Raw genomic sequence first — 24,706 nt, forward strand, 5'->3', positions numbered from 1 at the left:
GGCGGTGCACGCTCACAGCGCTCCCGAGGCGGCGGTGCCCGCTCACAGCGCTCCCGAGGCGGCGGTGCCCGCTCACAGCGCTCCCGAGGCGGCGGTGCCCGCTCTCAATCCCCTAGTGGTGGCCGAGGATGCCGCAGCGGCGCCCCGCTCCCGGAGACGGAGGAAGAGGCGGAGGAAGGCCTTCTCCGTCCCACAAGGCCAGGAGGCTACCCAGGAGCTCACTGCTGGCCAGGAGGTCGTGCCAGAGCCACCAGTGCTCCTCGCCCTGCCGGCGCCACCCGTGCTCCTCGCCCTGCCGGCGCCACCCGTGCTCCTCGCCCTGCCGGCGCCACCCGTGCTCCTCGCCCTGCCGGCGCCACCCGAGCGCCTTGCCCTGCCGGCGCCACCCAGACTCCTTGCCCTGCCGGCGCCACCCGAGCGCCTTGCCCTGCCGGCACCACCCGAGCTCCTCGCCTTGCCGGCTCTACCCGAACTTCTCGCCCTGCAGGCTCCACTCGAGCTCCTTACCCTGCCAGAGACCGTCCCTGAGCTCACTGCCTGCCCTGTCACGGCCACAGAGGCCGTTTCTGAACTGACTGTCTGCCCTGTCACGGCCACAGAGGCCGTTCCTGAGTTCACTGCCTGCCCTGTCACGGCCACAGAGGCCGTTTCTGAACTGACTGTCTGCCCTGTCACGGCCACAGAGGCCGTTCCTGAGTTCACTGCCTGCCCTGTCACGGCCACAGAGGCCGTTTCTGAACTGACTGTCTGCCCTGTCACGGCCACAGAGGCCGTTCCTGAGTTCACTGCCTGCCCTGTCACGGCCACAGAGGCCGTTTCTGAACTGACTGTCTGCCCTGTCACGGCCACAGAGGCCGTTCTTAAAGTCACTGCCTGGCTTGTCCCTCCGGCCCCACCCTGGCCGTGCGCTGGGGTTCCTGTTGGGCCGGAAACCCCCTGGTCCGTCCCTCCGGATCCGTCCTGGTCTCCTGCTCGGCCTTGGTCTGCGGGCCCCCTGCCTCTGCACGGGCCTGGCCCACCATCCCTCCCCCTGATCTGTCTCTTGCCCACCTCCCTTCTTGACATTTTGTATTTTCATTTTTCATGTTTTTGTGTTCTTAGTGTTGCAGGTGGAGCATCTGGGAGCTGCTCCTTTGTTGGGGGGTAGTGTCACGTATCCTGTGGGTGTACCCTGGTTGGCCACCAGATGTCACTGTCTTGTCTGAGCACATGGGTTTGTGTTGTGATTGTTCCATGTGTTCCCCCGGTTGATTGTTGACCCCGCCCTCCTTGTTATTCCCTAATTGTCTCAGGGTGTACACCTGGTGCTTCCTCGTTTGTCTCCTTTAAATGATCCTGGTGTTTGCAGTCCTGTTCGGCCACGTTGTCATATGTTCTGGGTGCAGTAAGTCATGTGTGTTTCTAGTCCTTGTTTTTGCATTGCTCTGTCGGTCTGTTTTTCCCCTCGGGGTAATTTATGTTTCTGTTTTGTTTGTTTTTATAATTAAAACCACCATTTCCCTGCACTTGAGTTCTCGCTTCATTCTCTGCACGTATCATGACAAAATGTATGACCTGGCTGTGGGCATTTCTGCAGCTGTGCCGTAACACGTTATAATTCATTAAATGTATGAACACATGACCATTTTAAACTAACGTAGGAATGCTGAAAAATAAATAGTGATCATAAAAAGTTTATATTTTTATAATATAAAGACATTTTCTTACATAGTCATTCAAAGCTAATCTCTCTATGATTAAACAATGGACAAAAAAACGTATCGCATTTAGTTACATCTAAAGGTTACATCTAATATAATAAAGTTTGGGGTCAGTAAGATTTATTTTAATAAATGCATTTATTTGATACAGTAAAACCTGTGATATTGTGAAACAGTGTTACATTTTAATATATTTAATATATTTTAAAATGTAATTTATTCCTCATCTTCAAGTCCTCAGTGTCACGTGGTCCTTCAGAAATCATTTTGATAGGCTGATTTGGTGCTCAGAAACATTTCTTATTATTATCAATGTTGAAAACATATTTTTGTGAAAACAGGATGTGGATTCTTTGATTAATAGAAAGTTTACAAAACAAAATAAAATTATTTTGTAACATATCTATTGTCACTTTTGATCAATTTAATGCATCATTGTTGAATAAAAGTATTCATTTCTTCTTTTTTTTTTTATCGTAGTGACCCCATACTTTTGAATCTTGGTGTATACACACAAACAAAATGTATTCTTAATATTGATATATATATATAATATAACCAAGGAGTCATACAATGAATTCTATAAATAAAATATTAACAATTTGTTAAAGAGCAAGGGATTCTTCAGCTCCGAGTTGTTGTGATGGCTTTCTTAAAGTTGATAGCAGCTTTGATGCGGTTTTGACTGACTCCTCCTCTTTTAGATGCTCCACCCCTTTTGTCCCTCTCCTTTGAAGGATTTGACAGTTTTCTCAGAATCTCTAAATTTAGCAGAAACACACATTAGTGCCTACTACACATTTTGTAATATCCATAGCAAAAATGTTATAATTCTGCTGATATAGTGAACATGTCAATTTCATTTTTATTATATTTGTATGGTGACCAAGAGAGCTCAACGCGCTGCAAATAGAAAAAAAACACCTGCAAATGAAGAAAACAACTTCATCAATTTGACAACACACGCGCTACAAATGCTCACAACACAAACAAATAAAGAAACGCACTGCAAATACTCACGCTGTTTCTTTATTTGTTTGCGTTGTGAGCATTTGCATCACCTGCTGTCAAACTGATGAAGAGGTTTTCTTGATTTGCGGGTGCTTTTTCTATTTGCATGTGTTTTCTGAAGTTGCAGCGCGTTGAGCTCTCTCGGACACCGTAGATTTGAAGGAAAATCCTTTTATAGAACAAAACCATGAAAAGAAGTAGCAAGGAGTGTTTTTCTTGATATCAAATTCTTCCTTTTTAATAAATTATAGATGAACAAATGAGAAATAGAAGCATTGCCTGCTAGCTCAGGGTAACTTGTCCCAAAGTCAAACACTGCAGTATACTTTGGGCCTTCACTGCCTTCACCTCCTGCACAAGAGAACATATAAAGCTGTTTTTACTGATTTTCCACGCATACAGTTGTTGTAGGCCTATCTGATGTAGCCTACATGAAGTAGACGAGGACAAACTCACGTGATACTCGTAATGGAATATAACTCTCTCTCTCCTTCAGCAAACTGCTGACGAGTTCGGTGCTCTGTGCTCTCTCTGCCAAGTTTACCAGCTCTCCCATCCTGTCCATCAAGTCCACAGTCTCTACAGAGAACAGTTCTTTTTTTAGATCACCTACACTGAGTCTGTTCAGCTTCAGATTAACAGCTAGTAGCTTAGCAAGTATGTTTCTGATTTTGTGTTGCTTGGAGTTGAACAAGAATAAGAATAAAAGACCCTAAGAATAAAACTTCACTGTGTTTTTTAAAAACCACTGGGAGCACCTTATAAACTACATAGCAACGCCACAGCAAGCATCTATTTCCCCTAGCATCATGTTAGTGTGTGTTGCACAGGCAGAAACAACTTATACTTCAAAAATGTAAGAATCTAATTTAAACATTGAAATTAACGTTACATTAAACTTTTAAGTAACTCAATTCATCTTCAATATTAACCCATATTTGACCTGAGCTGAAGCATACTTTGTTACCTTGGGGATCAAGATTGCATTTTTCTTTTATGCAGTGGATGAAGTTTATAACCTTGCAATTTAGGTTCAGTATCTCCTCTCTTCCCTCTGTAAGAAATATATATTTGAAAACATTATAGTCATTAAAACAAAGGAACTTTGCTATGAAAATATAATGTGAATATATACACTACTGTTCAAAAAGTGTCAGTATGTTTTTTGAAAGAAAGAAAGAAATGAAACACTGTTATTAAGGAAGGACATACTGTCATATGTCATACTGTCAGACATACTGTCATATGTCTGACAGTAAATACATTTGTTACAAAATATTTCTGTTTCAAATAAATGCTTTATATTCCTCAAAGAATCCTGAAGAAAATGCATCACATTTTTCATAAAAATATTAAGCAGCACAACTGATTTCAACATTAATAATAATAAGAAATGTTCTGAAGCAGCAAATCAGCATATTAGAATGATTTCTGATGAATCATGTGACACCAAAGACTGGAGCAATGATGCTGAAAATTCATCTTTGCCATCATAGGAATAACATTTTAAAATATCTTAAAAAAAGGAAAGCATTATTTATGATGCTTTTTTAGAATATTACTCTTAAATGCAGCCTTGGTGAGTATAACAAAAACTTCCTTCAAAAACACTCAAAATTGTATAGTTTGAAATATATGTGTGTGTGTGTAATATATATATATATATATATATATATATATATAAATTATACTTACCACCAAATATAACAGTAATGAACATTTCAGTCTTAAGATGTGCTGCTGTCTCAGCAGCCTGCAGTAATGAACGTGTCTGTTCACACAGTTGGAAAATAAAAGGTAGTTAAATGTTGTTGACGACAGCCATACCTAGAGACAAAGCCCCGGTTTATAAGGAATGCTGTAAAGTTCTACTAGGCAGAATGTAATTGGCAGACTAGACTCAATGTAATCAGAATATTATCCTGCTGTGCCACTATTGAACTATAGATGAACTCCCCTCCTGGCCTAGAATCTGCATTACATAAACAGCACCATATTACCCGGCTACATTTTTCACTCACTACTCAACAGTTTCTCTCTCTCTCTCTCTCTGTATCCCCTTTGAAAAGAGAAGAGAGAAAGAACTCTTTTTTTATGTAGCAGACCAGTCTGATTTGTCTCCATGGAGTTAGTACACAGACAGACAGGTTCTTAATACTTTGAAGTACTTATCCGGGACATAGATGAGAGGGGAACAGATCTATAGTCTTTTTCCCATGACTTTAAATACACAACCATAAGAGAACAACACTACTCCATCCCAGTTGTGGCTATTTCAGTACTAACTTTGGAAAAAAGCTGTGCCATAAGAAATGAGTCTTGAATGACTGAGAGGTTAGCAAACTTCATTCATTTAAATGTCTGATGCAGTTTCGTCACTGTACTTTAAAACCACATGAATTGTGGTTTGAGTACAAGCTCTTTTTGGAAGTGAATTATACATGCATTCACATAAAGATAATGTAATATATAACAAAAATGTAATAACAAATAAAAACATTTTTCTATTTCATATAAATGCTGTTATTTTGAACTTTCCTTTTATTAAAAAATCCTGACAAATTTGTTTCTACAAAAATATTAGGCAGCACAAAATGATAATAAGAAATAAGCAGCAAATAAGCATATTACAATGATTTCTGAAGGATCATGTGACACTGAAGACTGGAGTAATGGCAGCTGAAAATTAAGCTCTGCCATCACATGTAGCCTAATTATATTTCACAATATTTCCATTTTAATGTATTTTGATAAAAAAAAAACATTAAAAAACAAACAAAAATCTTTACCTCAATTGAAAATGCATTATAAAAACCCAACTGTATCATAAAAAAGATTAGTTTACATGGGTTTTTTTTCACCACACTTTTAAAATTAATTAAAATTATAATAGACATATATATTTTAGTCAACTTCAGGCCCCCTTAATTGGGAGCTGAGCAGCCCTAGTGGGCCCCAGGCCCTCTGATTGAGAACCGCTGTTTTATAGCACCATTGCTGAAACACAATCCTGTAAATCTTGCCAGAATAACAGCCGATGAGACACAGACCGCAACTCCATGACAACACAGGCTTGAGCAGTCATGGCCTCAAATGTTAAAAAAAAATGTTATCAGTGTGTAAACATCCTGAGCTTCATCAACAGATCTTTTCCACAAATGTAGATGTGACATGAAGCCCTCTACGACCTTTATGTCAAAGATTAGACCAATCAGCCTGTTTGCTTAGCTCAATAAAACCTTGTGTGCCAAGAGTTGCCATGTTTTATAAATATATAGGGAGAACAGAGGCAGTTGTAACATTTTTTACATTTTCCTTCATACCTCACAGACTACTTGATATACACGTGTCATCTTTTGACATAAAGAACAAATAGAGGTGCACTAATTAATAATACAATTTATATTTCATTAATAAGGACAAGATAAAATTAAATGGTAACACTTTATTTTAGGGTCTCTTAACTAATTGCTTATTAGCATGCATAGCACTAGAATATTAGCCATTTATTAGTACTAATTAAGCACATATTAATACCTTATTCTACACCCCTTATACTACCCAGTACCTAAACTTAACAACTACCTTACTAACTATTAATAAACAGAAAATTAGGAATTTATTGAGGGAAAAGTCATAGTTAATAGTGAATAAGTGTTCCCTAAAGTGCTACCAATTAAATGAAAGAAGTCAAGAGTCTTACAATTGCCCCCTTTGTGTGGGCGACTGTAACGGTGTTTGGGGGCAATTGTAACACTGAAAAAGTCATATTAACCCACTGAATCTCAAATAAAAGCATACCTCATAAACACTTTACTGCTGTAATATCCAATAATGTTGCTTAAGATTTTTTTTTTTTTTGTATATGGTTCAAATTGTTTTAGATGTCAGGCATCATATGCATTCAAAAAGCAAAAGTCTATTTCTATTTTTGCAAAGACAATATTCTAGGGGTAACTAGATTTTATTTTTTTAAATATAATATTTAATATATTATTTAATCACAGTTCATCACATCACAGTTATTATTTTAAATATATTTTATTCAAATACATAATCAACTGATGAGTCAAGAACAGTCTTTAAACCAACTTTAATAAAATGTACAGGATATTAACATATTAACAGAATAACTTGTTGAGATCATGTGGAGAGCTACGCCTATATGAACAGGTTGTTCATGTTAGCCTAATTTTGTATCAATAACCTAGAGATAAAATGTAAGTTTAAATTTGTAGTCATCTGAACTTTAGACAGCAGATGAAAAATACTGTAGGCATACATCCAAAAAGTAACTTTCATGCCTCAAAAGAAGAATTTCGTAAAAAAAAAATCTGCTGAGGTGAAATGATTTCGCTTGTTCAAGATGCATTTGCGGTACTTTGATGTCATAAGCCGATGCGGTCTGCATAGCGCCAATGCATCTGGAACAAGCTTGTTGTGTTCCTTTTTCACAGGCAGATCGAGAATCCTGAGCATGTGTAGCGTTATCATCACTCTAACTTGTTTCTGATTGGAGGAATTGAATGCATTACAACTGCCCCCAGATACAATTGAAATAGAGGGTCCAGGAAAGGTCCGTAAGCCTGGATTCGAACTCGGGACACCCGAAGCGCAACTATGTCGGCACACAGCCCACGGCTATCGGCGCTGACACAAATTGCTATTGTTCGTAAGATGATCCAAAAGCTCCGCTGGCACTGACAGACATGGAGACGAGCCCGGGAGTCATAATCAGAGTTCATTAGGAAGATGGGTGCGAATACTGCATTTTTAGACGAGGAATAGGGGTTCATAACTTCCTTTTGGGTCAACACACAATGAGCTTTTGTTTGAAATATCTCGAGCTGGAGCTTTTCAGCAGTTTTTGATCGTGTGTGATGTAAAACAGTAGTCTGTCTGCATAAGATTCAATCTGAATCAGGTGTGTTTGAAGAAGGAAGATCTGTATATCATACGTGGAGCTCGATTCAGAAGAATGATAATGCTAACCTAAAATAGGCTACTCTAGAAATCTCTTGAGATGCACTAGTGCACCCTTTAACCTGGAATCTATTGGGACTTAGGGAACGGGCTGGGAAAGATACAATGTTAGGATTCATAAGACCCTTCAGCGTGTGATCGAGCACAGCGGCCCAAGAGAAGGACTCTCCCGGGACGACCACATGTCTCTATGTCTGGAGACTCCTGTTTTGGAAGGAAAATCGCAAATTATTTCATAGACTGCACTTATGCTATATCACACTTAGGCCAAGTTGTTTACTGATAGTTTTTAGATTAAATATTTAAGCATAATAGTATTTAACACATACAACCGTTCAGTACACATTAAGTTTTGAGTAGCTTACAGAATATTGCCCGTTTCTTCATCTGTTCTTTCTAAACATCATCGAAAAGTTTCAAACGCAGCCACAACATCGCGTGTCACAGTAGCGGTGTTTTGTTCCTGAATGAATCAGTGTTTGAGTGAATTATTCATTGACTCACTCAGAGTGTCACTTGTCGCCCCTTATGACGTATCGATGTAACCTGTAGAAAAATCCCCACAATGCACAGAGTGACCAGAATTAATAGAGGACAGAAAGAAAGAAATAGTAGAGCTTATATAAAGAGTTCTGTTCTAACTACTGTTATTCTCTCATGACAATACTTGTTTGGTGTGAGAAATTATGATTAGGCTGTAATAGGATATTACAATAACATCTTCATTTATAACACAAACTCTGTTAACTATATTATCTTTACAGACCTCTTATAATCAGGGATCTGTATGTGCTCAAACAGGTTATTTGACAACAGCCCTTCGTGTGCAGCTGAGTAATGGCAATTTATTGATGTGGTAGGGGAAAATGTGTCCACATTGTGATTTCTGTGGCCCAGTACTGATGATCTGATCTCATACAGATGTACGCTATGACGAGGCAGAAAGAACTGGCACAAAACTCAAGCAATGGGTTGATATATAACTTATCTAATAGTTCTCAAAACAAAAAGCATGGGATGTGTGCCCTTAATACAATCAAAACAAAAATAATGGGACTCAAAAATGCATCCTATTTGTGGAAAGTGCCTCACCGAAAACCAGAGTCAAAGAGTAACACTGCTTAAAACTTTTCACAGCCTACAAAATGTACAGCCAAAATACACAGCATGAGCTGCAATGCAGCATGCATAAGCTAGCTTTATGAAATCTTGCCAACTAACTTCCATTAACATGCTCGCCCAGTTCCCAGGTAGAAATCAACTAACAAATCAGTTGTCTGTGGGTGTTTGTGCATGTAGAAATTTGTGTTGCAGTGCAGATGCTGAGTGAGAGAAGAAAATAAGCAAGTGCTCCCAGTCTCAGTGCAAACCATTAAGATCTGTATTGAAAATGCTTTTTAAATTCCTGAATATGAATTAAAGCAGCACACAGGATGTAGAATTGTAATTCATATTTGGATTTATGAAAGTAGAATTAAAATGGAAGTGCAGTGCAGACATTAGTAACATCTTACACAATATACACTGCTCTAAATTTAATCAATAATGTTTACTTTATGGACAATGGTGGAAGAACATTTGTTAACACCAACTCAATGAATAAATATACCATATAATCAACAGATTCAAATGTTTCAATATTATCTTGCAAAATGTGATGGACGTTTTGTGGGTCTCTATGACAAATATAAAATATTTTTTCATTTGTGTTAATTGTTGAGGGTATTGATTTTAAGAGAAATATCTCTAAACAGTTTTACTGTTCTAATTTTGTTAATACTCAGATTAATTAATCAATTTATTTTGTACTGAAAAAAAAAAGAAATCCAATTCAACATCCTGTGACCAATTCCAACTCATGAACTGAAAAGGAGATTTTTGGAATTCAAAATGTTTACATTTTTAAGACTGAAAAAAAAATGTATATTCATTTTTGATGCTCTTTAATACGTTTACATTATCATTACAGTCATTGCAATATCAAACATACTCAGTCCTGAGCTGCTACAGGTCCACAATAATGTCAAGTCCTTAAAAAAGCAAAAATATGTACTTCATATGTATTTCATATTTTAGCCCATCATTTTTTTGAAGCAGCAAATAAATAATTAGAATCCATCATTCAGAGTGTATTAATTATCAGGAAACCTCTGAGGGTTCAACACAGTGGGCTGTTTGTAGGTACAGAGCTGATTTAACATGAAGTGGCGAGGATGGATCCTTCCCATCCGTAATGTCAAATACGGCATGTTTCCTGCACGCAACACCCTTAATATTCCCAGTGAGCGGCGACTCTGGATGCCTCAGTCCCAGATGTCTGTGAGAATTAGTGAGTTCCATAGGCTGGTTGTCTAATACGGAGTTTTCCGTAGTAACAGGTCTGTGTGTGTGGCTGGGTTCGGCACTTTCACAGCTGCTGGTGGTGCTGCTCTGTTCGGTGTAGAGGTCTCGCACCAGGCCGTTGACTTTAATCCGGAGCGAATCCGCCACACTCGTTCGGGCTGAGGTACGGGTGCTCCCGTTGCAAGAAAGAGGCTCTTGTCTACCCAAGATGTGATGGCGTACAATCTTCCGAAAAGTGTATCTAAATTCACGTATGCGGTAAGCATAAATGAACGGGTTCACAACTGAGTTTGCGTGTGAGAGAATTATAGCCAGGTACATGATCAGAGCCGGCGGCCGTTTACACTTTGGACAAAACAGAGTGAAACAGTTGATGATGTGCAGCGGCAACCAGCAAACCGCGAACAGGCCGACGATAATCGCCAGAGATTTCGCAGCGTGGATCTCTTTCTGCAGGGTAGAGCGGGACTTCAGCTCGCAGGGTATGGCTTTGGACTCAATGCATTTGAGTTGGTGGCGTGCAGCCATGAAGATCCGCAGGTAAATGGCCAGCATGAGAAGCAAAGGCAGCAGCACACAGGCGAAGAAGTTGAAGTAAACCATGTAGTCCATGACCACCACCTGCTCAAACAAACACTCCATCATACCGGGTGGACAGGTGCTGTTGAGGGCCTCTTCTGAGCGGGCTTTGTGCCAGCCTAACATGGGCGTTAGACCAATGATAACAGACAGAACCCAGCAGATCGCTATGATGCCTCTGGCACGCTGCCCGGTTACTAGGCTGTTGTATCTGGAAGAGAGAGAGAGAATCATGTTTTTCAAATTCCCCAGCCATAAGTGTTTGTTCCAGTTTGTCTAGACTGCACATCTAAAAGGTCCAAAGTACTAACAAAAGTAAGCAAAAGACAGCATGGCTATAAACCTAGACATCTCTTTAAAAGCGCGCTCACGTCATATTGGAAACTCATAATTACATAATTCCAGCAAGTAATAATCTTTTGCGTCTGTCAAACTGTATCTCATAATTTATCACAATTGCTATGCTATTTAATGTAATTATGACTAGCGCTTATAATTGATTTTTATATCTCACAGCTGTGATTTTATTTCTTATTGCGACTAGTTCTTATAACTGTGACCCTTTAGATCTCAGAATTATGACTTTATACAACTGTATACAGTATATCTCACAATGTAACCATTTCTATATTATGACTATTTTACCCAATTGCAATTTTATTCATTTTAATTACGACTAGTTCTCACAATTGTCTTTATAACTTACAATTATAATTTCATTTCTTGCCATTTTATTTGCAACTAGTTCTCACATTTCTGACTTTATATCTTACAATAAAATTTTTTCTCATAATTTGTGACTAGTACTCACAATTCTGGCTTTGAATTTCACAATTGCGTCTAGCTTTCATAATTGTGACTATATATTGCCAAATTGCGACTTACATCTGAATTGTGACTTCATATGTCACAATGTAACTTGTATGCATTTCATAATTCATAAATTTATCTCAATTACACAAGTCTTAAACTGGGCTCCATTTATTTGACCATTATGATGACATAAAAACAGTTTGCACAGTAGTGGGTTTCTTTATTTCTTCCATAAATACTTTTTTTTAATCATAGAAAATAATAATAATATAACTCAAAGTAAAATCTCGTAATTATGGTAATTTGGATATAACGTGAACATTAGAACAACCCTGATGCAACCACAGTGCTAATGATCCTAGCATCCATTCACAGTATTTCCAACAAATTCTCCCATTGGAGCAATTAGGAAGAAAGAATTCTCAGAAATGTCAGTGTTTGGAACTGAAATCAATTTTGAGAGTCTCTTTTTGGGCCAGTGTGGGAGAACAGCTGAGTTCCTTGGCCTCTATTTGTCTCATTCTCCAGATGTGGAAGTTCAGTGAGCCACACATAGAAAACATCCCCATCCACCACCCAAGACCTGCTGACCGGACGTGGACGCACACGCAGTCTATCACACATCTCATAGAAACCAGCTGAACTGACCGTTCCAAAACACGAGACGAGATACTATTATCCCAACATTACCTCAATCTCCATTAGCATGTTAGCTGCTCATTCTGAACAGTGCTAATTGGCTCATTATGAAGTGTAAAGAGTTTATGGAAGAATATTTATAAAATACTTATGACTGACAAAAAAACAGAAGTGGATGCTTGCAAGGAAATCTGTGCAAACTATTAGCAAAAACATTCCAGAGTAAATCAGATTTATGAGGGCTTATACTCAAAGACCAAAATCAAGAGTTTAGGCCTTACTATGTTCTTAAATCATATTCACCCAAAAATAGCCAAGAATCTTGTTGGAAAGACACAGTGTGTCCCATTACTGGGACATGCTGTGTTAAAAAAAGACATAGTTTGTCCCAACAAATGGGAACAGTGCCATGTGTGGTTAATTCTTGAAAAGACCATCTTAAACCTGCATTAATCTACAGGCTGGCTGGTTTCCTTGTTAAAAAAACAAAACAAACATCTTTAAGCCAGCCTAACTTAATTTTGCTGGCCAAAACTATTTAAAAGAGGTAAAGAATTATTCTACAAAATGTAATAATAAACATCTTCAACAAACATGCCTTTAAGAATCAGAGAAACAATCTCCCTGAACTTTGATCCATGTACAAAGATACATGTTCTGACAGCAACACCCTTCACTCACCTTAGCGAGATCTTGATAGCAATGTAGCGGTCGATGGCAATGGCTAGAAGACTAAATATGGAGCTCTGGGTCAGCACTAGGACGAAGCAGGCGATGAACAGACAACCGTAGAAATTGGCACAGAAACCAGTGCTGATCACGATGGAGAAGGGAATGGCCAGCACACCCACTGCGATGTCCGCCACAGCCAGCGAAACAACAAAGAAGTTGGTAATGCTCTGGAGGTTGCTGTTGAGGCCCACTGCCCAGCAGACCAACACGTTGCCCAGGATCGAGAGCAGGGCAATCAGCAGCTCCAGAATCATGTACAACACGTCGAAGACATTGTTCAGCATGGTGAGCTTGCTGGGGAGAAAGGACGATACCTCGCCTCAATGTCCATAGCTGCAGCTCCACGCAACAGCCACCTAACGAGGCCTAGTGTCAGCCTTACCAGAAGACCAATAATCAAGTGTTACCTTGTTAAAAACTTTCCAGATTGTTGAATCGCCAATGAAAAATAAAAACTTGGCAAACATTTACTAAACAAGTAGCAACAGACATTTCTCCTCAGATTTTTTAGAGAGATTCAGTATTAAATAAAATGAATGAAAATGTCAAAATCCATTATGATCCCATGTCATGGCGTTAGACGTGATGGTCCAGTCCTTGTTCCATTTGTTGCTTGCCCATCTTTCCATAACATTTAGTATTCCACTGCATTCCCTGGAGAAAAAAGAAAGGAAATGATGTTATCAACTGGGAAGCAAGCCTCTGAAGAGAATGACTCAATAAAAACTACTTACAAAGAAATGGCAATTAACACATTGAATTAAACGAAGTAGACTTAAATAGCATTTTCTTGTAAAACATATTCCAAGATTCAATTTATAACTCATTTTTTTAATGTGTACATGATTGAGAAATGCTTCATGCTCTAATCGTACAGCATTTCATGATTGATGGCAATAAGGTTGATGTTTGATCTGGAGAAAAGAAAGATTAGTCAACCATTTTAAAAGTTATTGTTGAGACTGACAACAATATGGGGTTTAAGTAAACAATACAGGGTGCACAGAAGCACAACTTGCAACATAACAGCAAAATATTAAGCTTCTCCAGACGCAAAGCCCTTTCTTGTAAACACAAATAGCAAGCTAATACTTTGAAAAAACATATGTGAAAACAAAGGAAACTTGAAGTGGATATTCTTTATCCACTTTACATTTACAAGACACACCAGTAGTGATGGCCAGAAGCTCTTTCCTTCTGTTTTAATGTTTATGGGAAGAAGTTATTCTGAAGCTCTTGAGTGAAACCCTGGAGCGTTCCCACACTGCTGCAGAGACGCTCACTGAGGTTATCCACCTCTGGAAGACATGAGAAAACAGCTGTTCTGCTGCTTTATTTATTGATTGATTTTTCAAATATATATTTGCCCATTACAAATCAAGAGAATATAAACATATAAAAATGTAATTATTATTATTAATAGGCTATAATAATAATCATTATATAATATAAAAATTCTAATAAATTTTGATTTTTTAGAGTAAAGTTTTTAGGTACGAGGTAATGGGGAGGGTTATTGTCATTCTAGACTGAATTCAGTTGAAAACAAAAACATAAAACAAAATCTGGTGCACCCCTGTGCACAAGAGAAGTCAAATGTTTTTTTGTTTTGTTGTTTTTTTTTTATGGAGGAGAATTTTTTATTTTTTTTATTATTATTGTTTGCTAATTTTTAGGAGCAAATTATTATACAGATGACCTCAAAGCTGATATACATGGACTAAAAACCACATGGGGTCTTTAACATGCAGTAAAGTATTCGCAACACAATGTCCTCTGTGTTCAATCACAGTTTAATTTCTTAAAACAAGATTCTGCCTGAAAAAAAAAAAAGAACAAAAATGGAAATAATGTGAATAGGTCGTAAATAAGAATTGAAAGTGGGGGAGGTGAGAATGATTGTAGCAAACAGGTGAGAAAACATAATAGACTGGTAGATCTTGACACCCAGCTTCACAGCCATTGATATGGATCTGTGAGAATTTAGGGGATGGCAATGGGACAACAGAGAAACGGGTCTCCACAACACTGGATGAACCCTTTGATCAGTTTCCCAAAGGACTCTTCTGGTTTCAGTGCTTTGTGTTTATAAGAAGACAATGTTTAAGTTACTGGACAGATTGTGACAACCTATGCCAACAGTGGACCCTTGTGGATGGATGATGGAAAAGATCATACATTCATCCATCATTTAGCACAGTCCCAAACTATATCTGGCTCAGAATACGGTTCATTCCTCATACTGCTGACATCCCTAACTAAATCAAACCCAAAATATCATGGTTTGATAGCAAACCAATTCAAACACTGCAGATGAAACAGCAGGGCTGGCTCAGAACACACAGATGTACTTCATCTGTGTTTGAATGATGGTTTTATAGTTGTTTTACTCTCCTTTTATCTGGCTGATATAAAAAAGCTGCACTTTTTCCTCTCCAGTTCTCCAGCATAAGCAAGAATTGTAAACCCCTTTAGGAATGTCAGAAGTAAAAGTAAAAAAATATAATAAAAATTAAACGGGCTCCTTTTGGCTGAACCACTTAAATATTCATAAAACTACACAGGCATATACAAAAAAAAAAACTTCAAACATCTACACAGAAGATCCTTTATAAAGACGCACACATCTCTGGCATGCTTAGAAAAGGTTTAACATTAAGTAAACTAAATAGTATCTATAAATATGCATCAGTTTTCAAATAGTGATTAGCATTGGTTTTGATTAATCATGCATTACCTTTTTTTTGATGTTATTCACTTCCAACTATTCCATTGTTAAGAAGAATTTTTGTCATTGTATTATTTGGGGAGCTGTTCAGATTTCAACAAATAACTATCCAAATAATTAATAGCATCTATTGCAGGTTTACCAGTACTTATTTCATTCTACTACTAATTTATCGGACCGGAATACGGTATCTAGCATATTGATATCAGTGATATACAGGAATATACAATGTCTAAAAAAAAAGTTAAATGATGGTTGTCTTTTAACAATATAGAGTGCTGAATCAACACAAAGTTAACACATTTAAAAGCGCAATGTAAGACTGCATAGGGTGGACACCGATACCTTGCTGGCCGATTTTGCTGTGTCCTTTAGGAAACAGTGTGATGTGTAGTTCATTTACAAATTTATTTTCATTTGGAATACATACACATACATATCTTGTCTAATAGTGTCTAACAATTTATAGTAAAAGAAATAAAGTATATGTATGAATAAACATCTAATTAAATAGTCACTACTGAAATAAGTATTAACATCTAAAGAATAGTTACTAGCGGTGAAATTTTAAAAGATGCTATTACTCACTAAAATAAAAACTATTTAAAAAGGTGTATAGGCTAGTAACAAAATAGATGGTGTTTTAAATGCTAAATTAGCTTTCCATACACGGCAGTTTCCCTGTAAACGTAAATAAATAAACGTAAATTTAATATACAATATATAACTTAATACTGTATATTAATTGTCATTTTTAAAGGCCGTTTTAAATCGCACATCTGAAATTGGGGTCGTTCTTGTATTATTTGTTTTGAGGGTTAAATATTTTCATGCTTGTAGAACCGGACACAACGTGCGTTTTAACTTTTAAACACAATTTAACCTAAATGATTCGCTTCCTATTAAAATTGCACTTAAACCGTGCACAAATTGTTTAATTCAAATATAATAAAACAAATTCAATTCAATCGAAGCCCCGTGCGGCTCTACTTAAAAATTATAATTAGTTGGTGGATGCAACTTACCATCACAGTTGATAACCACTGGAACGACAGAATAAGAAAAACAAAATGAGCTGGGAATCCCGTGAACAAAAGGCGAGAAGGCAACCCTCTCTGAAAAAGAAATGCAAAAACTTGGGAGTCCTCAGAGGTTCATGGTGGTGACTCGGTAAAGTCGAAGTCGCGCGCACTCTGATATCAGCAGTGAGAGCTGACAGACTATAGGACCCCTGTGAGAGCCAGTGACTGACCAATCCAGAGCCTGGGGCCAGCATTTCCACACTGGACGACTGCTAGATACTGATACCGCTTCTTCCTGTGAGCAAGTATCATCAGTAAACAACTGAGCTGCGAGTGCCAGGTCTCTTCTGTGATTAAACTCAAAACAAACTTACAAGCCAGAATTTAGTAGGCTATAAGTAGCCTACAGTATTCAAATTAGCTTCCTGAATAATTGTGGATATTTTGTATTAACCATTTAATTGTTTTTTTTTTTTATTTTACCAATCATTTAAATGGAAAACTTACTGTCTATAACGGTTCTCTGACGCTTTAAATTGTTCATCCATCACTCAGGTAATTTCATATTGACAAATGAAGGTAGGAATGCCATTTTGTTTTCTTTCCTGTCCATGACCTGTCTCTTCAGGACAACTTGAGAGCAAGTCCCACAGTTAAATCTGACATATTTAGGTAAATCTGGGTTCCATTCACATATGTGACTTAAAACAAACAAACAAACAATCATGGTACAGACAATAGGGCTCTGTGCAGGAAAGCAAGCCAATCAACTGGTCTCATTCAAGACAAGATGCAACTCTTTTTTTTTTTACTCTATGCAATGACTGACGTCACATCTAATCTTAGAAATGTTCTAATCATGCTGCACAACACCCAACCTTCACAACAATAAAGAACAAAAGCTAAACTCAAACACCCACCGTCTCCTTTCCTCAGACCTTTCGCCGGTTTTAAATGACCTGTTAAATGTGTTTAGGACAAAGATTAGAAAAGCCTTCCAGCCAAATGGGAGGGCAACCACGATGCATTACATTACTTGAATTTCCAGTCCGGAAAGGGATTGAATTAAAACCTAATTTTTGTTATTTCTGTATAATACAAGTTATTCACTGATTCTTAGACCAATTAATCAATCTTTGAAAAGTGAAAGCCAAAAAGGGAGAAAAACGTTTATACACCAGGTGACCAATTCATTTCAGAGGAACAGCATATTCATTGCTCTTCACATTTATTTGTAAAAAGGAAATCATTTTACCCTTTTTATTAAGTGAAGTGAAATTCAGCCAAGTATGGTGACCCATACTCGGAATTCGTGCTCTGCATTTAACCCATCCAACGTGCACACACACAGCAGTGAACACACACACGGAGCAGTGGGCAGCTATTTATGCTGCGGCGCCCGGGGAGCAGTTGGGGGTTCGGTGTCTTGCTCAAGGGCACCTCAGTCGTGGTATTGAGGGTGGAGAGAGCGCTGGACATTCACCCCCAACTTGAAAGCTTGACATTAAACAGAAATACAGAACGCAGGTCCAACTCAACATGTCCCTTGTTTAGTAAATTAAGCTGATATGCTGCTTATGAACAAAACATTTGGTTAGGACTTATTTGGGACAAATATAAAGATCAATCTGACAATTACTTTTAATTATTATGTGATCATGGTAAAGTAGCTCAGTAATGCAATTTGGAATAATTCTTAAACGCTTACCAGGGAAACTGCAGACTTGTCTTTCAGATGTTCGAGAGCTAAAAACGGCTGCTTAGTTATACACCCTGGAATTTGAATAGGAATTATTTCAAACAATGTGACACTTCCCGAGGAATGGAAATATTAAATACCCTATTAAAAGAATCAAAGGGTTTAGAAAAAAAGAGACATACCTCACATTTTTTTCAACACACTCATGAAAAATTACTGTTTTATCATTATTGTTATTTATTTTCATGTCTTGTATTACCTTTAAAGTGTTATTTGCAGACAGGTGGTAAACGTCAAAGTCTTTCAAACTCATGAAAACAGAAAGATGCCTGAATTCAGCACAGCTGCAAAACAGAATATACAGTGCCCTCCAAAAGTATTGGAACAGTAAAGACAAAATTGCTCTGTTGGCTGTGGAGTCAAGACATTTTCAAACATGATTAAAACATGAATATGAGACAAAACTACAGAATGTCACATTTTATTATTAGGTGATTCAACACACATATGTTTTACCAGCTAAGAAGTTCAGCACTTTTAGAGTTTCATCTCTCTATCTGATGTGAGCATAAGTATTGGAGCAGTTGCCTCACAGGTCTTTCTAAGTGATCAGCTGTGTCCTGTTGCATTAATTCTTCAGATATTAAAAGCAGGGAATGTGTCGTATCCGTTATGTCCATTACTTCCTTATTCTGAATCTTGCATTCGATGATGACACACACAAACCAGGATGAAGATGAGGGAGCTGACTTTGAGAGAAAAGCAAGCAATTTGGATGGTAAAAGAAAAGAGGAAGTCAGTTAGAGCTCTAGCAAAACCAAAGGGCATGGAGAAATCAAGAGTTTGGAAACCACCAGCGACATCAACAACCTGATCGGCTGAGAAAACAACAGTAGTTGATGACATACAAATCATAAAAGCTGTGAAAATGAAGCCTAAAAGACATGTAAAATCACCAACAACTTCCAGAAAGCTGGGGTGATGCTCTGACAGTTTACTGTCCTCAGGAGACTTTGACACAGAATTACAGATGCTACACCTCTGACCAGCACCAAAAATAGAAAGGCAAGATTAGAGTTTGCAAAAAAGCACAAAGGTGAGCCAGAAGAGTTTTTGAACTGTGTTTATGGACCGATGAGACAAAGATGAACCTTTATCTAAGTGATGGGAAAGCAAAAATGTGGAGAAAAAAAGGGAACTGCAATGATCCCAAGCATACAGCCTCATCTGTAAAGCATGGTGGAGGTGATGTCGTGGCATGGGCATGCATGGCTGCCTCTGGAACAGGCCCTCTCAACTTTACTGATGACTGAATGTATGATGACAGTAGCAGAATGAATTTGGAAGGGTATAAATCCATCTTGCCTACCAATATTCAAGAAAATGCCACCAGATTCATTGGGAAGTGCTTCATATTGCATCAGGACAATGACCCAAAACACGCTGCCAGTTCAGTCAATGAATTTATAAGGGCAAAGAAATGGAAAGTCTTAGATTGCCCAAGTCAATCTCCAGATTTAAATCCGATTGAACATGAATTTCACCAGCTGGAGAGGAGAGTAAAGGCAGAAACTCCCCAAAACAAGCAACAATTGGAATTGGCTGCATTAAAGGCTGGGAAAAGCATTTCAAAGGATGAGACCAAGAGTCTCGTGATGTTTATGGGTCACAGTGCACAAGGTATCTGCAACTAAATAATAGCTTTTAATCTTTTATATCTGCCTTATGTTCAACTGTCCCAATACATATGCTCACATCAATGAGTGGGATGAACTCTAAAAGTGCTGTTCTTTCTATTTGGTAAAACATATATGTGTTGAAACGACTAATAATAAAATGTGACATTCTGTAGTTTTGCCTCATTAATTTTTTTATCTTATTTGCAAATGTCTTGACTCCACAGCCAACATAGCAATTTTGTCTTCACTGTTCCAATACTTATGGAGGGAACTGTGTGTGACAATTGCGATTTTTGTCGCTCAGGCAGAAACTCTGCAATATTAATTCACTGGAATGTAGCTTCATTTACATTTTGAATTAGTGCACGTAAAATTATTTTTGTGCTTTGCAAACAATAAATGTGCGGGTATTGGTAGAGCACTGCACATAACATTATGAATCGCATATGATTATTCATCTTGATAAATATCAATACGACTTTCTTATCCTGAGAAAGAACATACTATTTGATTAGTACATAAGGAAGTTAGCTTACAAACAAAAAGATATCATGACAGATTTCATTTTTGGTATACTATTTCAGACTAATGCTATGGACAGTACATGCACATGTGCTGCTAATCTGAATATAGTGTTTACTACAGTATCATACTGTTGGTGAGCAGCACTAATGTCATATGAAATGGCTCAACGGGTTACATAAGCTTATTGCTGACCTCCCTATTTAATATGTAGTATTTCAAGCCAAGATCCATCACAGTCGTAACAATGCGCCCAAAATGGGCAATCCTGTAAAAACGTTTAACCACTGACTGTGTGCTATAGTGAATAACTCCTATTAGTGTACAATTCTCCTCTACTGAAGTGCTACTCCAATGAAGTGTTTCAATTAGGCACTGCTTTGAGAAATCCGCACGTCTCATTCTTTTAAAACAAGTTCCAACGGCTGTGAGTTAAGGTGAAGAACTTGCTCCAAACGTCTGTCTGCAAGAACTCAGGGTGGCGAAAGGCACGGGGTCGCAAGCGGGTCCACGCTGTTCCTTAAGACCGATTTCAAATCCACAGTTTTAGATCATCCACACCAAGAATTAGTAACTAGATGTAGTCTGTAGTGTTAGAGTCACACGACAGTGAGTTGAAGCATTATCAAGGCAAACTGAATTGGTTCCACTGTAGAGGATTTTCTTTGATATATCGATGTCATATCAGCATATGCTAAGTGAACTGTCCTTGTGATAGGTTTAATATGACTTTGTGCAAGGATTAGGCTTAGATGATATGGTGGGAGGTTACACTCAGGTTAGTTGGTGGAAATTTGTTGCATTGGTTTGACAATCTATAAAAGTACATGTGCTCAGGTCTCAAAATACTTGTAGATAGAGGTGACGTAAGTCATAACACTCTGCCAGTCCGGTCTTTCTGTATGGACCATGTCATTGATGTCCTGAAAGAGAATGCAAGTGAACATTAAAGTGTGTTTGATGTAAGTGTGTTGCATAATATCACTTATTAATAAAACTTATGTCATTTTAATACACTAGCATTCCCACATTTTTATTTTTTTTGGAATGAATGAATACTTTTATTCAGCGAGGAATTCAGAAATTGATTAAAAGCTGATTTCTATTTCAAACAAATGCTTTCTATTCAAGCCCTAAAAAAAAGTCTGGCAACATTTCCACACCGATAATAAAAGGAAATATTTCTTGAGCAGCTAATGATTTCAGAAAGATCGTGTGACACTGAAAGCTGAAATTTTAGCTTTGCTATCACAGAAATGTGTAAAATATATTACAATAGAAAACAGTTGTTTTAAATTGCAGTAATATTTTACAATATTACTCTTTTTCTGTATTTTTGATTTTAAAAAACCTGCAGATGCGACCTTGGTGAGCATAAGAGATAAAAAATTAAATAAAAAAAAAAATAATATGTAGAACTGTAGTGCATTACTAGCAGACAAATGTCTAAAAAACTCACTGATTATCTATCAAATTTTAGGCAAAATATAACACGAAAATTTATATTCTTCATGGAAATGTCCACGACTGGGCAATGATTTTAAATATTTGATTTATTTCTATGACTTGCTGTATGAGTTGCTTAAATTCTCAAGAGCTTCAGAGGTGCTTTCAGTATGTGCATACTAAACTTATTGTTGAAGTAGTTCACAATAAGAGAAGAAACTATTCTATACAGTGTGCTATGAGTACACACTGCTGGCTGATAATGAAGTGTTTCCAGCTTTTCACCTGCTGTCATTTTACAGGATGGGAGTGGATGACAGAAATATTCCAACTTGAAGATTAATAGAGTGCCTGCATTAGTTCTTTGTGCACGTTGCTCCAGTGCAAAAAGCAGAGCTCCTCAACATGTCTATTTATGTGCAGACTACAGACTTACTGCATCAGCTGGCCTGAATGAGCTGTTGTGATCAAGCTAATGCAAAACCTCTTACCAGAGTGGACTTGATTCCCACACTTTCTGCTGCTTGGAAGGCCAGGGTGAAATTTCGCCTCTGAAAAAATTAATAAATAAATAGTTATGAGATTAGCGACAAATAAAGCAAGATTAACCTAAAATGACAAAGGTCTGTTCTTTCAGGCTTGAAAAATCTTTTGTCCACTTGGTTTGATTTTTCATATTTATGCAATGACATTCAAGTGTCCAAATACTTTTTGGGGCCACTGAATAAGTGCTATATGGCATGGTCATGATACTTGGTACTTGCCTTGTCCTGACTGTTGAGCTCTTGATAGGGAATATGAGCAGGCAGATATGTGTGAAGGACAGCACAGAAGGCCAGTCCATCATTCCAGCTGCTGCTAAAGTTGGTAATGTCGATATTCTGTTTAACAAACAGACATGACAGACTTCATATAAGCCTCCTCGACTTAACCAAAAATTAAAAATGTAGGATTATGAAAATAAAGCTGCAGAACATTTAAAACCAGATTAGAAAGGGCTTCAACATGGCACACCAGGTTTAAGTCATGAACTGTGTGCAATTCAGTGTGGTACATTCAATGGAACATTTCTCCACTTTGCAAAATTTACTCATCTTCCTGTGGTGTAAAATGAAGCAGGTTTCCTGTTCATAGCTTCTCCCACAACCTCTTTTGTGCACTAAAGAGCAAATGAACAGGTTTCAGATCCATTTCTACAAATGTCCACAATGTCTTGACCTCTACTTTTCACCATAATGTGTGGCAGAAGAGCAGAGAGAATGGAATAAAGTAGAATGGAATAAAGTAGCTTCTTTTGTTTCTACATTATTTTGATGCTTAAATTTAACAGCTACTTCTCTTCCGTTTCACTTTGATAACCATCAGTTGTGATCACAGCTCATAGTTTCACATGTGGGTAAAGACTTGGTGGTTAACAACCAAAAACACTCATGTTTACTCCTTAAATTATTCTTAAAGGGGACCTATTTTGTAAAATCCACTTTTAAATGGTGTTTGGACTAGTGTTGTCAAAAGTACCGACTTCGTTACCAGTCAGTATTACAATTTTAAAAACGTCCACTTCCCGCTAACATTTGAGCGCTGTTGAGCAGATTCTTCAACAGCGCTGATTGGTCATTGTGTTCACGCTCTCAACAGATATGACTGATTGGCTACAATGATCATTGATCGCGTCCATCAGCGGATCCCTAATATATCTGCACATAGACGGATTTGTACGGTGGCCGAGAAGTGCAAAACAAATCACGATTCTGAAAACAAAATAACAAATTACAAACGCAAATGCAAATCTAACAAAATAAAATAACAATTCATAAAACACAACAACAATTTCAAAAACATTATAACAAGTCAGAAAACACAACGACAAATCAGACAAACCGGAAGAGGTAGGTATAGTTTGAGACAGCGCCATTGGTTTGGGAATAGATTACTCATCGCTGTCTGGACAAGACATCTGTCAATCAAGGTGTACAGGAAGAACAAGAAGAAGAACAGCAGAGTCAAATGAAACATCAGCACCAGTGGCGCAGATGGTAGATCGTCTTTTTTGACGCGATCGACCCAGCTTTTTTTCCCCCTCCCTTTTCAAATCTCGTATCGCATCGGAAAGGCATTCATTTTCAATAAAAATGAAGGAAATAATCAAAAAGTTGAAAATAAAGTATTGGGTAGGGTTAGGGTAGGTGTAGGGAGGGCTTTATTGTACCAATAAGGTGGCATCCATTTAATAATTTGAATTAAAATTATAATTTACACTCAGTACGTTATTGCATACTGTTTTTTTTACTACAATACTGAGGTGCAGATAATTGCCACTATTTGCAACAAGTAGTATACATAGCACAAAATCCTGCTATTTTAACAGTGTAAATAGGTATTTGCACTTAGTGTAAATAGCATCTATTGCTATATTGCACTTACTTAAATAGCCTCTATCGCTATTTACACAGTGCAAATAGCTGCTGCCTAAAAATATACATGCATGTACATTTACAACACTCTGTATTATATTACCTTTGAATCAGAATGCAAAAAAAAAAACTTGTTAACGCTAATGCGAGGGTGTTTCTAATACAGTGTCTATGGGAGTGACGGTAAATTTGACATGGTTCTGTTAAATAGCGATAGCAGCTAACGTATTTACACTGTTAAAATAGCAGGATTTTGTGTATACTACTTGTTGCAAATAGTGGCAATTATCTGCACCTCAGTATTGTAGTAAAAAAAAAAAAAAAACAGTATGCAATAATAAAGTATTGAGTGTAAATTATCATTTTAATTCAAATTATTAAATGGATGCCACCTTA

At 37.7% G+C, this 24,706-nt stretch overlaps 3 protein-coding genes across 4 annotated transcripts in view; all 3 read right to left on the reverse strand.

Annotated features, from left to right (window-relative positions):
- Positions 1 to 2,324: 2,324 nt before the first annotated feature.
- c8h22orf15 (chromosome 8 C22orf15 homolog) lies at positions 2,325 to 3,948 on the reverse strand (the record flags this gene model as incomplete). Its single annotated transcript, XM_079383941.1, has 5 exons — positions 2,325 to 2,461; positions 2,991 to 3,062; positions 3,168 to 3,290; positions 3,679 to 3,765; positions 3,924 to 3,948. The coding sequence occupies 5 exons, from the start codon at positions 3,946 to 3,948 to the stop codon at positions 2,325 to 2,327; spliced, it is 444 nt and encodes a 147-aa protein (XP_079240067.1).
- A 5,104-nt stretch (positions 3,949 to 9,052) lies between these two features.
- LOC306849863 (adenosine receptor A2b-like) lies at positions 9,053 to 18,879 on the reverse strand. Of its 2 annotated transcripts, XM_079385232.1 has the most exons (4): positions 18,509 to 18,879; positions 18,259 to 18,323; positions 12,750 to 13,454; positions 9,630 to 10,827 (listed from the first exon to the last, which is right to left on the reverse strand). In XM_079385232.1, exons 3-4 carry the CDS (start codon positions 13,082 to 13,084, stop codon positions 9,834 to 9,836), a joined length of 1,329 nt encoding a protein of 442 aa, XP_079241358.1. In that variant the 5' UTR covers positions 13,085 to 13,454; positions 18,259 to 18,323; positions 18,509 to 18,879; the 3' UTR covers positions 9,630 to 9,833. The 2 variants fall into 2 exon arrangements, with proteins under 2 accessions (XP_079241357.1, XP_079241358.1); XM_079385231.1 differs by lacking the exons at positions 18,259 to 18,323; positions 18,509 to 18,879 and adding an exon at positions 16,554 to 16,922 and having other exon boundaries at positions 9,053 to 10,827.
- LOC306849862 (cytospin-A) overlaps positions 18,837 to 24,706 on the reverse strand; it is a 41,672-nt gene continuing 35,802 nt past the window's right edge. The window contains exons 15-17 of the mRNA XM_079385228.1: positions 22,661 to 22,777; positions 22,388 to 22,447; positions 18,837 to 21,373 (exon numbers count right to left, since the gene is read on the reverse strand). Of these exons, the coding sequence (XP_079241354.1) occupies positions 21,284 to 21,373; positions 22,388 to 22,447; positions 22,661 to 22,777 (267 nt within the window). The 3' untranslated portion in view covers positions 18,837 to 21,283. The remainder of the gene's footprint in view (positions 21,374 to 22,387; positions 22,448 to 22,660; positions 22,778 to 24,706) is intronic.

The sequence above is a fragment of the Barbus barbus genome (genome assembly GCF_936440315.1).
Source record: "Barbus barbus genome assembly, chromosome: 29".
In the NCBI taxonomy this organism is placed as follows: Eukaryota; Metazoa; Chordata; class Actinopteri; order Cypriniformes; family Cyprinidae; genus Barbus; species Barbus barbus.